General features: G+C 39.3%; 1 protein-coding gene across 1 annotated transcript in view; it reads left to right on the forward strand.

Annotated features, from left to right (window-relative positions):
• TTLL5 (tubulin tyrosine ligase like 5) overlaps window positions 1-15528 on the forward strand; it is a 307505-nt gene that overhangs the window by 5145 nt on the left and 286832 nt on the right. The window contains exons 3-4 of the mRNA XM_029239548.1: window positions 2573-2679; window positions 14576-14658. Of these exons, the coding sequence (XP_029095381.1) occupies window positions 2573-2679; window positions 14576-14658 (190 nt within the window). The remainder of the gene's footprint in view (window positions 1-2572; window positions 2680-14575; window positions 14659-15528) is intronic.

The raw sequence follows: 15528 nt of genomic DNA on the forward strand, positions 1-15528 counted from the left end.
GGTATGAATGAGGCACCGAGGCTTTGAGTTATGTAGGCTGGATCCCAGGAGTGAATAATATCTATTCCACATGAAATTGCTTCTTAAAAACCAAAACGTTCTTAGGCTTTCAGTAAAGTAAACCATAAAACTGGTCTACTTTGGTTATTAGTCATCCAAGTTTTTTGCTCTTTTATGTCTGTAAAAGCATAATTTCTTAAAATGTACCAGTTTCTGGTGTAAATGAAAATTTAAAGTCCCAATTTTCAGCTTCCTAATCATTTTGAATCTTTTTCCTTTAGCACCACCTGGTGGGAGCATGCTTTTAATGACAATGCAACGTCTGCCTTAAGTGTGTTTGGGTCGACCTTACTGAACTAATGATTTGTCTACTACCTCTTTTCTCTTTTCAGAGGTTGTAAGTGAAAAGATTCTGTGTCAGGGATTTAGCTTTCTATAGATAGTACGGTTACGGGCTTGGCTCTTCTCAGCTGTGTATGTTTATTGTGTTCCTGACTCTTGTCAGGCATTTTTACCTTTTATCCGTAATCCATTGTTTGTAAGTGCTAAGGCACAGTGGTGCCAGTTTGCAGCTAGAGATGGATTGACAAGGAACTTTCGATAGTTTCCAGAGTTTCTGTCTAAGACTTGACAGTTTAGGCTGCCTAATTTTTCCTCTGTCCTCTGACTTAGAAATGTAGTGAAAAAAATTCAAGTTGGAAGAGAGCATAGGAATCATCCGGCCCTATACCCACATTTTACAGGCGTTTAAGATTAAAAAGCAAGCAAACCACACACATAAAATCCTTCTTGCACCCTATAAACACCAATTTCTCACAAATGGGCACTGTCACCCGAGTCAAATTGCAAGAAAAATAAGCATCCACGTTCCATTTCTAGAAACCAGGAAATGAACTAGGCATGGTGTTCTCTGCTTTCCTCAGTAAAGCTCTTGGCAGCTCATCCCAAGCCTAAAGGCTGCCTCACCTCTAAGACTGGTAGCCTGGCAGCCTGTGCATTCAACGCATGGATCTGTTTAAACCTGTATTGGGAGGGTCTAGCTTGGCCCTGAGGTTTGTGGTATGGCCTTTGTTAAGGAGTGTGGTCATGTGAGTTTCTGAGAGCAGCCTGAATCTTGGCTAAATGGATCTTATTCCATAAAAGGAATTGATTAATTTCAGTTCCCAAAGGGTTGAGTTTAAGGTGTTTATACAAAAAATCACTGAAATGTGTGATGAGGGAGATGGAAGGGTGGAAAGAGCACAGACACTTGGGTTCTAATACCTGTTCCTTTGCTTAACCAGCTGTATGACCTTAAGCAAACTGCTCAACCTCTCTGAACACTTTTTCTTCAGTTCATAGTGCAGGCAAGAGGATTAAGTGAGATAAGATGTGAAAGCTTTTAGTGTAATTCCTGACACATAGTAGGGACTCAGGTCATTTCTTTCCTACCTTCATGCACTAAGGCAGTTGGAGATTTTTCTCATCTGTGAATAAATACACATCTGTCTGAGATTGATTAAACAGAGATTTCTGGAAGATAGGAAGAGAATAAAGTCAGAGGTCCTTTTCTGGAGGAAAACATTGTTCCATTTGGTATAGGCTTCCTTTAAAATATGTGGTTTTAATGGGGGTACTTGTATTAATTTAGGGTTCCTAGCTCAGACTCTTAGGATGGATCATCAAATTGGCTTAAAAAGGGACTATAGGGTGTAAAAGTGGTCTGTCAATTATTGTGACTATGTTAGTTAGGATTCTTATTTGTGCCAGGGACTAAGACATAAATTGTCCTCAATAATAAAGGGAATTTATGAACTCATATTTAGGAAAGACTTGATTCTGCAACTGCACGTTTACCGCTCAGGATCTCATTTCTCTTGTTCTTTCAGTCAGGCTCCCGCAGACTTTCTCCTTTACCAACAGCTCCAGGCTCTCCTTCCAAGGTCACAAAATGACACTTGCACTTCCAGACCTCATTCTCTTTTTTTTTTTTTTTTTTTTGTGGTACGCGGGCTTCTCACTGTTGTGGCCTCTCCCATTGCGTAGCACAGGCTCCAGATGCGCAGGCTCAGCAGCCATGGCTCACGGGCCCAGCCGCTCCGCGGCATGTGGGATCTTCCCGGACCGGGGCACGAACCTGTGTCCCCTGCATCAGCAGGCGGACTCTCAATCACTGCGCCACCAGGGAAGCCCGACCTCATTCTCTTACACCATCAAGGGGAGGAGGCCATTTCTCCTGCAACTGCTACAGAAGAGAAAGCATCGCTTTCTTAGAGGGTCACATGACATATCTCCTGACACACTGGCTCCAGCTGGTTTATGTCCTCATCCCTGAACCAGTAACTATAACTGGGGGATGGAAAACCGTGATTGGCTAAAGCCAGTCAAGAGCCATCCCTACAGCAGGAACGGAGTTAATCTTAAACAGACCATCTGACTAAGAATGGGAGATGAATGGTTTCCCATAGGACATTTGGGATGCTTGTTCCAGAAGAAGGGGAAAGGTGCTAAGCAGCAAACCACAGTGATCTGCTTCAGTTGTTAATTCAGATTTTGAGCTGTAAATTAATAAAGTCTTTTATTACGGTTGTAGAGATCATCCATGTATCATGTGGACTGGAGGCTGCAGGAGAATTCCAGTTTTGGTATTCCATGCTGAGGCTATTCTGACAAAGGACAACAATGTTCGAGTAATTGGAGGTAGGTATGACCTTCCCCACTGAGGGAAGGGCTGGGCATGGCCCTGATAGCCTCATCTTACAGAAAGTGATAACCATATTTAGTTAGGGAAAGGGCCTTGGTCATGAGAATATTCTGTTGATTTTTTTATACTTGAACGGATTATTTGTGATTTCTTAAATTGTTTTCTGCATATTAAATTATTTTTCCTCTTTTTTTTTTAATTACGTGTACATGTGTTTATTTTTTTGTTTTTTTCTTCCAGTTTTATAGAGAGATCATTGACATACACCACTGTACAAGTTTAAGGTGTACAGCATAGTGATTTAACTTACATATATCATGAAATGATTATCACAATAAGTTTAATGATACTGTTTTTTATAATTATGGTAAAATACACATAACAAAATTTACTGTTTTTACCATTTTAAAGTATACAACTCAGTGGCATTTAGTACATTCACAGTATTGTGCAACCATCACCACTATCTAGTTTCAGAACATTTTCATCTAAAAGTAAACCCTGTACCCATTAAGCAGTCACTCCCCAACCCCCTTATCCCAGCTCCTGGCAACCACTAAGCTTTCTGTCTCTATGGCTTTACCTAATCTGGATATTTCATATAAATGGACTCATACAATACATAGCCTTTTGTGTCTGGCTTCTTACACTTAGCGTAATGTTTTCAAGGTTCATCCATGTTTTAGCATATGTCAATACTTCATTCCTTTTTGCGGCTGAATAACATCCCATTGTATGGGTATACCACATTTTGTTTATCCATTCATCGGTTGATGGATAAGTGTTTCTAGCTTTTGGCTCTTGTAAATAGTGCTGCTATGAACATTCATGCACAAGTTTTTGTTTGAACACCTGTTCTTAGTTCTTTTGGGTATATACCTAGGAATGGAATTGCTAAGTTGTATGGTAATTCTATGTTTAACTTATTAAGGAACTGCCGAAGGATTTTCCACAGTGACTGCACAATGTTATGTTCCCACCAACAATATATGAGAGTTGAAATTTCTCCATATCCTCAGTAACGTTCGTTGTTTTCTGTTTTTTAGAATATAGCTATACTAATGGGTGTGAAGTGGTATCTTATTGTGGTTATGATTTGCATTTCCCTAATGATTAATGACATTGAGCAGCTTTTCATGTTCCTTTTGGCCATTTATATTATCTCCTTTGGAGAAATGTCTGTCAAGGTTTTTGCCTATTTTTTAATCGGGTTGCTTATCTTTTTGTTGTTGAGTTGTAAGGGTTCTTTATATATTCTGGATACTAGACCCTTATCAGAAAAATGATTTCCAAATATTTTTTCCTCTGTGGTTTGTCTTTTCATGCTCTTGATAGTGTTCTTTCATGGGGAAAAGTTTTTCATTTTGATGATGTTCCATTTATCTACTTTTTCTCTTGTTGCTTATGCTTTTGGTGTCATATCTAAGAAACCATTGCCTAACCCAAAGTCATGATCCCTATGCTTTCTTCTAAGAGCTTTATAGTTTAAGCTCTTAAATTTAGAGCTAGATGGTCTTTGTTCCATTTTGAGTTAATTTTTTTATATAGTGTGAGATAAGGGTCCACCTCCATTCTTTTACATGTGGATATCCAGTTGTCCCAGCATGATTAGTTGAAGAGACTATTCTTTCCTTACTGAATAATCTTGGCACTATTGTTGAAAATCAGTAGACCATTAGATGTATGGGTTTATTTTTGGACTCTTAATAATTCTGTCAGTCTGTTTGTTTATCCTTATACCAGTGCCATATTATTTTTATTACAGTATCTTTGTACTAAGTTTTGAAATTGGGAAGTGTGAGCCCTCTAACTTTGTTCTTCATTTTCAAAATTTTTTTGCTATTCAGGGTCCTTTGCAATTCCGTATGAATTTTGGGATCAGCTTTTTCATTTCTGCAAAAATGGCTGTTGTGATTTTGGTAGGGAGTACATAGAATCTGTAAATTGCTTTTGAAAGTATTGCCGTCTTAGTGTTAAGTCTTCCAGTCCGTGAACATGGGATGTCTTTCCATTTATTTAGGTCTTCTTTAATTTCTGTAGCAATGTTTTATAGTTTGCTGTGTGCAAGTCTTGTAGCTCCTTGGTTAACTTTATTCTTCAATATTTTATTCTTTTTGATGCTATTATAAATGGAATTGCTTTCTCAATTTCATTTTTGGATTGTTCATTGTCAGTGTGTAGACATACTATTGATTTTTTTAAAATAAATTTATTTTATTATTTTATTTTATTTATCTATTGTTTCTGGCTGTGTTGGGTCTTCGTTGCCGTGTGAGGGCTTTTCTCTGGTTGTGGCGAGTGGGGGCTACTCTTCGTTGTGGTTCGCAGGCTTCTCATTGTGGTGGCTTCTCGTTGTGGAGCACGGGCTCTAGGCGCACCGGCTTCAGTAGTTGTGGCACGTGGGCTCAGTAGTTGTGGCTCATGGGCTCTAGAGCACAGGATCAGTAGTTGTGGCTCACGGGCTTAGCTGCTCTGTGGCATGCGGGATCGTCCCAGACCAGGGCTCAAACCCATGTCCCCTGCACTGGCAGGCAGATGCTCAACCACTGTGCCACCAGGGAAGCCTTACTATTGATTTTTTGTATACTGATCCTGTATCCTGAAACCTTGCTGAACTCATTTATTAGCTCTACTAGTGAGAGTGTGTGTGTGTGTGTGTGTGTGTGTGTGTGTGTGTTCTTTAGGATTATCTCTATACAAGATCATGTCATCAGTAAATAGAGATTTTACTTCTTCCTCTCTAACCTGAATACCTCCCTACCTCCCTCTCTTTCTTTTTCTTCTGCTTTTTCCTAATTGCTCTGGCTAGAACTTCCAGTACAGTGTTGAATAGAAGTGAAAATGGGCATCTTTGTCTTCTTCCTGATCTTTGGGGGAAAGCTTTCTGTCTTTCACCATTCGGTATGATGTTAGCTATGGGTTTTCATAAATGCCCTTTATCATGTTGAGGAAGTTCTCTTCTATTCCTTTGTTGAGTGTTTTTATCATACAGCGGTGTTGCATTTTGTCAAATGCTTTTTCTACATCAATCGAGATGATTCTATGTTTTTTTTCCTTCATTTTATTAATGTGGTATATTACATTGATTGACTTTTGTATTTTGAACCACCCTTGCATTCCTGAGATAAATCTCACTTGAGCATGGTATATAGTCCTTTTAATGTGCTGCTGGATTTGGTTTGCTAGTATTTTGTTTAGGATGTTTGCATCTGTATTCATAAGGGATATCGTTCTGTAATTTTCTTTTCTTTTGATGTCTTTGTCTGGCGTTGGTATCAGGGTAATGCTGCCCTCATAGAATCAGTTCCTTCCTCCTCTTTGGAAGAGTTTGAGAAGGATTTGTGTTAATTCTTTAAATGTTCGATAGAATTCACCAGTGAAGCATCTAGTCCTTAGCTTTTCTTTGTTGGAAGGCTTTTGATTACTAGTTCAACCTCTGCTTATCTATTCTATTTTCTGTTTCTTGTTGAGTCTGTTTTGGCAGTTTGTGTGTCTCTCTAGGTTATTTTCCATTGTATTTAGTTTATCTAATTTTGTTGGCATACAGTTGTTCATAGCATTCTCTTATAATCCTTTTTATTTCTGTAATACAGTAGTAATGTCCCCACCTTCATTTCTGATTTTAGTAATTTGAATTTTTTCTCTTTGTTTTTAGTTAGTCTAACTAAAAGTTTGTCAATTTTGAGAATCATTTTAAAGAGCAAACTTTTTATTTTGCTTACTTTCTCTATTGTTTTTCTATTCTTAATTTCATTTATGTCCACTCCTCTTTGACTTTAAGCAGTGCTCTGAATCCTGGTGTTAGCCTGTAGCTGTCTTCAAAGGTTACATACTGTGGATCCAAACTTTTGTGCGATATGGTGGAAAGGGTCTATACATGGGTTCTCAGTCAATGTTTCAGATCCCAGCTTTGGTATTTAGTAGCTGTGAGTCTTGTGCAATCACTTAAACTCTCTTAATCTATTTCATTATTATAAAATGGAGATAATAGCTACCTTGCAGGCATTGTAAGAATGAGATCACTAATGTTCAGCACACAGTAGGCATTCAAAACTTGTGCTGCTTACTCTATTTGTTGAACAGGATCTGCTCTACCTTGAGATGACTTTAAGGTCTGTCCTTGCCCCATAATAAGCCAGAGTTCAAAGGATGGTGAGCACCTGCTTCTGGGATTTGAATTCTCCTCCTTCCCCAAGGGTCTCGGTGTTCTAATCCCCTCAGCAAGTTGCTAGGTTACCACTTAAAGGGACATAGTTCATTCATGTTCTCTGAAGCTGGAGTCTCTGAAGATTTACTAACATTTGCTGAGAGTCTCCCACTAAATATGATTAGAGTCAGAACATCAAAGGTGCATAAAAACAACAGAAGTAAATAATCCTCCCCCCTCCACATACTTCTTTTGGTTTCTTTGGATTCATAAAAGAATCCATGTATTCTGTGGCAATAGACCCTTCCTTTGTAGAATACCCAACATTTATTGGAAATTAGCATCCATCAATGTAATCATGCCATTATTCAAGCAATCACTATTTTCTAGAACCTCTAAGTCTTTGGATTATTTTCCTGTACATCTTCCTGTGTTTAAGGAAGAAGCCACTAAACTTTTTTCTCAAACTCTGTTATTTTTAATTTTCTGTATATTCCCAATTCCTTGAGGTTTAATAATTTTCTTCACCTTCCTTTATGAAAAGAACAATTTGAATGAGTTTTGTTAGTTGCTACCTCAGATTTCTGAATTGTTAAACACTCTTGGTCTATTTTTTTTTTTTCTCTCTCTCTCTTAAATAGCTGACATAGATCTGCTCAGATCATAATACTGAGTTAAATCCCCTTGAGAAGTGTATCTGGGGCATTAGTTATCTTCTGTTGATCTTAGAGTGTTAGATTCCAACCTTGTTTTTTCTGTTATCTATTAAATGTTTCATTGAATTCACTGTTAATATTTTGGATACAATAAGATTTCATATGCTTTATTTGTGAAATATTCCAGGAGTATGTTTTTTTCTCACCATATCCATGTTTTTTTTTCAAAATTGTGTATACTTTGAACATATAAATGGGATTGCATTTTATTTTATTTATTTATTTTAAAGTATTTATTTATTTATTTGGTTGTGCTGGGTCTTAGTTGCAGTAGGCAGGCTCCTTAGTTGTGGCACGTGGGCTCCTTAGTTGTGGCATGCGAACTCTTAGTTGCAGCATGTGGGATCTGGTTTCCTGACCAGGGATTGAACCCGGGCCCCCTGCACTGGGAGCACAGAGACTTAACCAGTGCGCCACCAGGGAAGTCCTGGGATTGCATTTTAAGGGCAACAGGTATTTTCAATTTAATCTTTTCCTAGAATGAAGTATTTTGTATTTTGCCTCTGAATGTGTCAGTTTCATAAATTTGGATTTGTATAGACTAGCACTGTCCAACAGAAATATGATGTAAGCTGTATATGTAATTTTTCAGTAGCCTTATCAAAAAAATAAGCAGAAATAGGTGAAATTAATTTTAATAATATATTTTATTTAATCCAAATTATCATTTCCACTTTTACTCAGTATAAAATAATCGTGAAGATATTTTACATCCAGTGTGTATTGTACACTTTTAGTACATCTCCATATGGTGCAAAATTTTCATTGGAAGCATTTGTTCTGTATTTAGATTTCATAAATGTTATAGTTGAAATTGTAGTCAATTCCTATGTTCAGGTTGTTCCAAACAAGTTTTCCAATAACTGAATTGAGTATCAGTTTTAAAATTGAAAATAGAATTTATTAAAGTTAAATAAAATGAGAAATTCAGTTCCTTTGTCACACTAGTCACATTTCAAGTGCTCAAGTTACATGTGGCTAGTGACAACCGTATTTGACTGTGCATGTAAGGACCCAGTTTTCTGACAGTAAGGCAAGGATACACTGTGTTGCCATCGAAGGGGTTATTCTTGTATTCTAAAGTGAAAGGAATGTTAGTTTGATCTTCATTCTAGTTTCCCATGCTAGTTTGGACCAAACCCCTTAGGGTGCTTCTGTGCTGACAGTTAGATTATTGGTTCCTTGATTGTCTTTACTCTGCTACAGTCAGTCCTGGAACTTGCCAGGGGTCCTAGTTCTTCAGATTGTCCCCTGCGATGCATGTGAGTTGTTGAAGAGGAAATTCTACAGTCTCATAGTGGAATTGATGAGATGCGTGTGTGTTCAGAGGCTTAGATGTTGGGTGTTTTGCAGTTTGCTAGCAGGACCGTGCCCTGCCTCTTGTTTTTTTATGGAAGAAAACATGGCGAAGGTGGTTCTGTCGTGAACAGTTGAACAGGTTCAATTTGTAGTTGCAGTTCTCCATTTGACTCTCGCTAGGGAGAGGGAGCCCAGGCTTACCAGCTATTTCAGGAGAAGCCTAGAAATCTAGATTTTTATGTGACTTCTTCCAATTTTAAAAGGTTAGCAAATAATTCAACTTTCTACTGATGGACAAACTGTCTATAGGCTGGATTTGGCTCCTGGGTTACCATTTTATAATCTCTGGTCTAATATGCGCTGGTAATCAGCATTATTGGTTGTAGGGCCATTGGACACAGAGCATGAATGCGGGTTAAAATCCCTAAAGCAGTCACAGTTGCTTTCCATCATTCCACCCTGCCTCTCTTACACTCCCCTTTTAGAACATGTTCAATGTATCTGAGTTGGGTTATAGTTAGTTGGTTTGGATTAGAAGTAAGTGGCCAGGGACTTCCCTGGTGGCGCAGTGGTTAAGAATCCGCTGCCAATGCAGGGGACATGGGTTCGAGCCCTGTTCCGGGAAGATCCCACGTGCCACGGAGCAACTAAGCCCGTGCGCCACAGCTACTGAGCCTGCACTCTAGAGCCCCCAACCCACAATTACTGAGCCTGCAAGCCACAGCTACTGAGCCTGCATGCCACAGCTACTGAAGCCCATGCGCCTAGAGCCCGTGCTCCTCAACAAGAGAAGCCACCGCAATGAGAAGCCCGCGCACCGCAACGAAGAGTAGCCCCTACTCGCCTCAACTAGAGAAAGCCTGCACGCAGCAAGGAAGACCCATCACAGCCAAAAATAAATAAATCAATAAATTTATTTAAAAAAAAAAAAGAAGTAGGTGGTCACTGCTTACATACCATGAGAATCAGGCCTGCCACTGAGCACAGTGATGACTGCATTTTACTTCTATATTAGAAGTAGGAGAAAGAGTATTAATAGCATTTTTATTTTTTAACTTGCTATATAAAATGTATAATTTACTGTGTATTATACTATGTATTTATATATGTATTAGTAGCTATTTTACTATGTATTTACTGTTTTACTGTATGAAATTATTTTTCTATGTATCAGCAAGCTTTCTTTTTTCGGGGGTCTGCACCGTGCAGCTTGCAGGATCTTAGTTTCCCAACCAGGGATTGAACACAGGCCACAGCAGTGAAAGCGCCGAGTCCTAACCACCTGACAGCCAGGGAATTCCCATATCAGCAAGCTTTCCTATTCTAAAAGCTCTACATGTATTAACTGATTTAGTGCTTTTAACTACCCTGTGAGATAAGTACCTTTGTTATCAACCCCATTTTATAGGTGAGGAAATTGAGCATAGTGAAATTAAGTAACTTATTTAAGACAGCGGGCAGGAAGTAGTAGAGCCAGGGTTTGAACCCCGGCAGTTCAACTCCAGAGACATACTCTTTCTTTTATTATTCCCCTTCTCCCCCAGTCCCCACATAATCATTCTCTATTTTTCCACACACCTGACCGATCATCTTCTCTGTGGCCTGGGGCAAGCACTGCAGAACAGTCAGAGAATCGGGCGCAGTCCTGGTCCCCAGCAGTTGATGAGGCTTTGGCTTTTTATGTACAAAAATGGAGCTGTCAGTGATCAGTTATCACAATGAAAAAGACCTGGTTTTCTTTTAGTTTTCTGAACATTTTATTTAAAGAAATAAAAAAACCGTCTGGCAAGTTATAAGTATAGTGCAATGAATTCATGTATACTATTTCCTTGCTTTCACCCGTTATTAACATTTTGCCATGTTTGCTTTACCTTCTTTCTCTCTCTGAACCATTTGAAAATTAGTTCACATACTTCAGACCTAAATACCTTATTCAACATGTTTATCCTAAGAACAAGGGCATCCTCTCTATAACCACAGTACACTGACGACACTCAGGAAATCTGTCATTGCTAAAACACTCTTATCTAATATACAGTCCCTGCCCAGATTTCCTCAATTGTTCCAATTTTGTCCTTTATCTTTTTTTTTTCTTTCAAATCCAGAATCCAATCAGAGATTGCATTTAGTTGTCATATTTCTTTAGGCTCCTTTATATCTACAACCATTTACTGGATTTTTTTTTTTTTTGGTCTTTCATAACATTGGCATTTTTAAAGATTCCAGACTAGTTGCTTTGCAGATGTCCTTAAGTTTGGGCTTGTCAGATTGATTCCACATGTTTAGATTAAAAAGGTTGAAAAAGGTTAAAAAGAATAAAAAAGTTGAAAAAAATTTGTAGGAATATCATTTAATGAAGTCATGTCCTCAGTGTATCACATTAGAAATCATGTGATGTCATTGTATTGCATTACTGGTGATGACAAGTTTGATCACTTGGTTAAGATAGTGTTTACCAGATTGCTTCATTGTACAGGTACCCTTCTCCTTTGTTAAAAGCATTCTCTGGGGTGATATTTTGAGATGTATGAATATCCTGTTCTCCAGTAGTCTCTGACTGTTGGAATTCATTGATTCTTGTCTGAATCACTTACTGTTGCAGTTTTTGTAAAATGGTGATTTTCTATTTCAGTTTTTCCTTCTACATTTATTAGCTGGCTTTTCTGTAAAGAAGAGCTTTCCCTTCTATGCGAAAGTAATAGTCTCCCAAAGATGTCTACCTCCTAATCCCCAGAACCTGTGAAAATGTTACCTGACTTAGCAAAGCGGAATTGGGGTCATAGATGGAATTAAGGTTGCTAATCAGCTAACCCTTAAGATAAGGAGATTCTTCAAGTGGCCCCAGTGTAATTACAGGAGTCCTTTAAAATAGAAGGAGACAGAAGAAGAGTCAGACTGTTGCAGTGTGAGAAGGACTAGACCTGTCATTGCTGGCTTTGAAGATAGAAGAAGAATAGGGGCAGCCTCTAGAAGATGGAAAAGGAAAGGAAGTGGACCCTACCCAGAGCCTATAGAAAGGAACGCAGTCCTGCCGATGCCTTGATGACACTTGTATCGTACTTCTGACCTAGAAAACCAGTAGTATACCTTCTCACTTTCTTAGCAGTGTGGATTCATGGGTTGTTTTCTTTCTTATAAGTGAGTTAAAATCTTTTTCTGTCAGTATTCATTTTTATATTCAGATTGCCTCAAATTTGGCCTTGGGGAGCCCCTTCAAGATCCTTGTGCCAAAAAAAAAAAAAGGTCTTCCCTGGTGGCGCAGTGGTTGAGAGTCCGCCTGCCGATGCAGGGGACGCGGGTTCGTGCCCCAGTCCGGGAAGATCCTGCGTGCCGCGGAGCGGCTGGGCCCGTGAGCCATGGCCGCTGAGCCTGCGCGTCCGGAGCCTGTGCTCTGCAAAGGGAGAGGCTGCAGCAGTGAAAAAAAAAAAAAAGATCCTTGTGACATGTTCTCAATCCTTGTGACTGTCCTCTTTTTTGGCATAGCAAGCTATTCCACACCTATCTTGTACTTTCCTTCCCCAACTTGGAATCAGAACACAAACTCCTTTTTTTATATCTTATTAGATTTATTATGTTCATATATCTCCAAAGATTGAATGTGTCCTGGACTGAGCTAATTTACAGTCTTAATGAATATACAGTTGAGCATAAGAATAAATTAAATTTTTTATAAATAATAAACATAACAGTAAAAAAAATCCATTTCTTCATAATATGAATTGAGCGTTTACAAAACTAATTGGCTCATTTATCCATGGTTGAATATTGCTTATTGCTAGAATGAAGCAGAGTTCAGCTGGTTTCTCTTTCTGTTGACTGTTCTTATAGAGGTAAGCTTTAGGAAACCTTAGAACACAAACTCTTGAGCAGTGCGCTGTGCTGCTGCTTACATTAACCTCTGCACTGTTTTTCTTATAAAAATATTGCAAAGACAACATAATAGTGATTGACCATTGGGAAAACCTTGTAACTGGGCTTTAAAGTTTGCCACAAGAATGAGAAGTATGGAGTGTCTGGCCTTATCATTCCAATCCTCCTGTGTCTGCTTGGCATGGTGTTCCTGCCAGGGCTGGGCAAGTAGCAGCAGGGATTTATGAATATTTTCACATAGAGTTATAAAAAGAAATGCTTATCTTTGTAGAGGCTGAATTTTGTTCCGGAGCCTGTCCATAAGTTTCTGTATTATACTCACTCAGAAATGGTTCGGTATGCAGTCCTTTAAAAAAATCGTTCTGTAGAATTCTTAGCTAATAGTTTACAGTGATGCATAGAAAGAGATTGCATGTAATGCGCCAGAGAAAACTTTAGTCTTTGGGGCTATATAGAAACCTCACATGATTACAGACATTCCTCTTAGACAGGGGTCACAAGCACAGAATGCTCTCAGAGGCCTGGCAGGAGATAAGAATGAGTGAAGCAGGTCAGGTGGGGATGGTGCTGAACTGGACAGCGCAGGCCTGTCCTGCAGGGAGCACTTGCACTTCTCTGGTTGACTCTTGCCTTGCCAGAGAGAGAGCCCAGGGTTGCCAGGGTTTTCAAGAGAAGTCCAGAAATCTAGATTTTTTTTTTTTTTTCTGCGGTACGAGGGACTCTCACTGCTGCGGCCTCTCCCGTTGCGGAGCACAGGCTCCGGACGTGCAGGCTCAGCGGCCATGGTTCACGGGCCCAGCCGCTCCGCGGCACGTGGGATCTTCCCAGACCAGAGCACGAACCCGTCCGTGTCCCCTGCATTGGCAGGCGGACTCCCAACCACTGCGCCACCAGGGAAGCCCCCAGAAATCTAGATTTTTATGTGAATTCCTCCAATTTCAACAGGTTAGCAATTAATTCAATTTTATTTTTAAAGCACAAGGAGGAACGAACAAACCATGTCTGCAGATTGGTTTTGGCCCTCGTGTCATCAGTTTATAACCTCTGGTCTAAGATATGCTGGTAACCAACATTGTTGCACATGAGGGCTATTTAGAACGGCGTTCTTAGCCTTTTTGGTGCAGTGGGTGGCGTTGGCAGTATGGGGAAACTTATGGGTCTCTTCTCAGAATAATGTTTTCTAAGTGTATTTTAAAAATACGTAAGACTACAAAGAAAATAAATTGTATTAAAATATAGTTCTCAAAATATTTTTAAAAACCAAATTTGTGATATGTATGCCTTTTATTAGTGCATTAAATAACATGATCTAGTGGTAGGTCTGTTCACTGCCATAATTTTTAAATACTGTGGGAGTAAGTGATTTGTTTTTGGCCGTGCTGTGCGGCTTTCATTATCTCAGTTCCCGACCAAGAATTGAACCTGCACCACGCAGTGAAAGCCCGGAGTCCTAACCACTAGGCCACCAGAGAATAAGTGATTTTTTGAGATAACTGTAACAACTGTAAAAGAATGTTAGAATACCTGATATCTGTTGGTGGCAGGGTCACAGGCATTGCTAATACTATTCTCCTTTGTTGCCTACATTCCTAATTGAAGGTAATGTTAAATTGGAACTAGAATTTGGTGAAAACAGGGATGTCATTCCCCCCGCCCCACCCCCATCCATGTTTAGTGACAGTCAGTGAATCTCAGGTTTAGGACCCTTAGTCCAAAATAATCCTCAACCTACTTATAGTAGCCTAAGGATAACAGTATTGTGTTATTGAGTATAATTAGTCCAGCCACCATCTTACAGTTTATTTCTTTCTCTATAGTTAACTTTCTGGTTACTGAACTTGATTCTATGTTTTTCTTTAGAACGTTATCACTTGTCTTACAAGATCGTACGAACAGACAGTCGCCTGGTTCGCAGCATCCTGACAGCCCATGGATTTCATGAAGTAAGCTCATTTTTACTACCTTACCTTATCTGCTCAAAAGCTGAAAATCCTAGCCACCTAACTGACTGTCAGCTAACAGGGCCAGCTCTAGAAAGTACACGGGACCACTCCTTAGTGATGATGCAGAACTTGCATTGACTTTCTGACTTTCTGAGTCACTTTACCAGTTTTTCCTTGAAATACATGGAAAACATTTCCACAAGATTTTGTGGGGCTTTTTTTTAGGGAAAAAAAATTTTTTTTTCCTTGCTGTATTTTTAGGCATGGGCTAGAGGCAGAGTTTCCCATAAGGAATTGTCTAATACCCAATTAAACCTCTTTGATTGCAAACAACAGAAACAGACTCTGCCCAACGTAAACCAAAAGGGATTTATAGTAAAGATGTACATAGAATGGCTAGCAGAACCAGAGGAAAAGCTGAAAAAGCAGACCTTTGGAAGAAGAGAGAATGCAGTAGCTCCAGGGATCTGGCAACAGAAGTCTTCAAGACCACCTTTACTGCTGTGGAATGAATCGACTGCATTCATTGTCCTTGTGCCTTTCTCTGCTCAAGAAGCATATTCTGGAGATAGAATGATTAGCCTAGCTTGGGTCAAGGGTCTACTCCTTGGGGGAAGGGAAGGGCAGGTGATTGCCAGGTCCTTTAAAACCAAGGAGTATGTTATTCCCAAAGAAAATTGGGAAAATGGGGATTTGACATCAAAAGGCAAAGGCAAAAATGCTGGAGGGACTTCCACTGTGGATATTTTGAGACAGTTGATAAAAGTCTGGTTGCTCGCTTCTTATCCTAGGTTGACGTATGAAGTAGACATTTTGAGGAAGTTCTGATACCAGTTTATATACTGTCTTTGTTGCTATTTTATTTCCAGG

Source organism: Monodon monoceros, unplaced genomic scaffold, assembly GCF_005190385.1.
Source record: "Monodon monoceros isolate NGI ecotype Baffin Bay Population unplaced genomic scaffold, NGI_Narwhal_1 Super_Scaffold_21, whole genome shotgun sequence".
NCBI lineage: Eukaryota > Metazoa > Chordata > Mammalia > Artiodactyla > Monodontidae > Monodon > Monodon monoceros.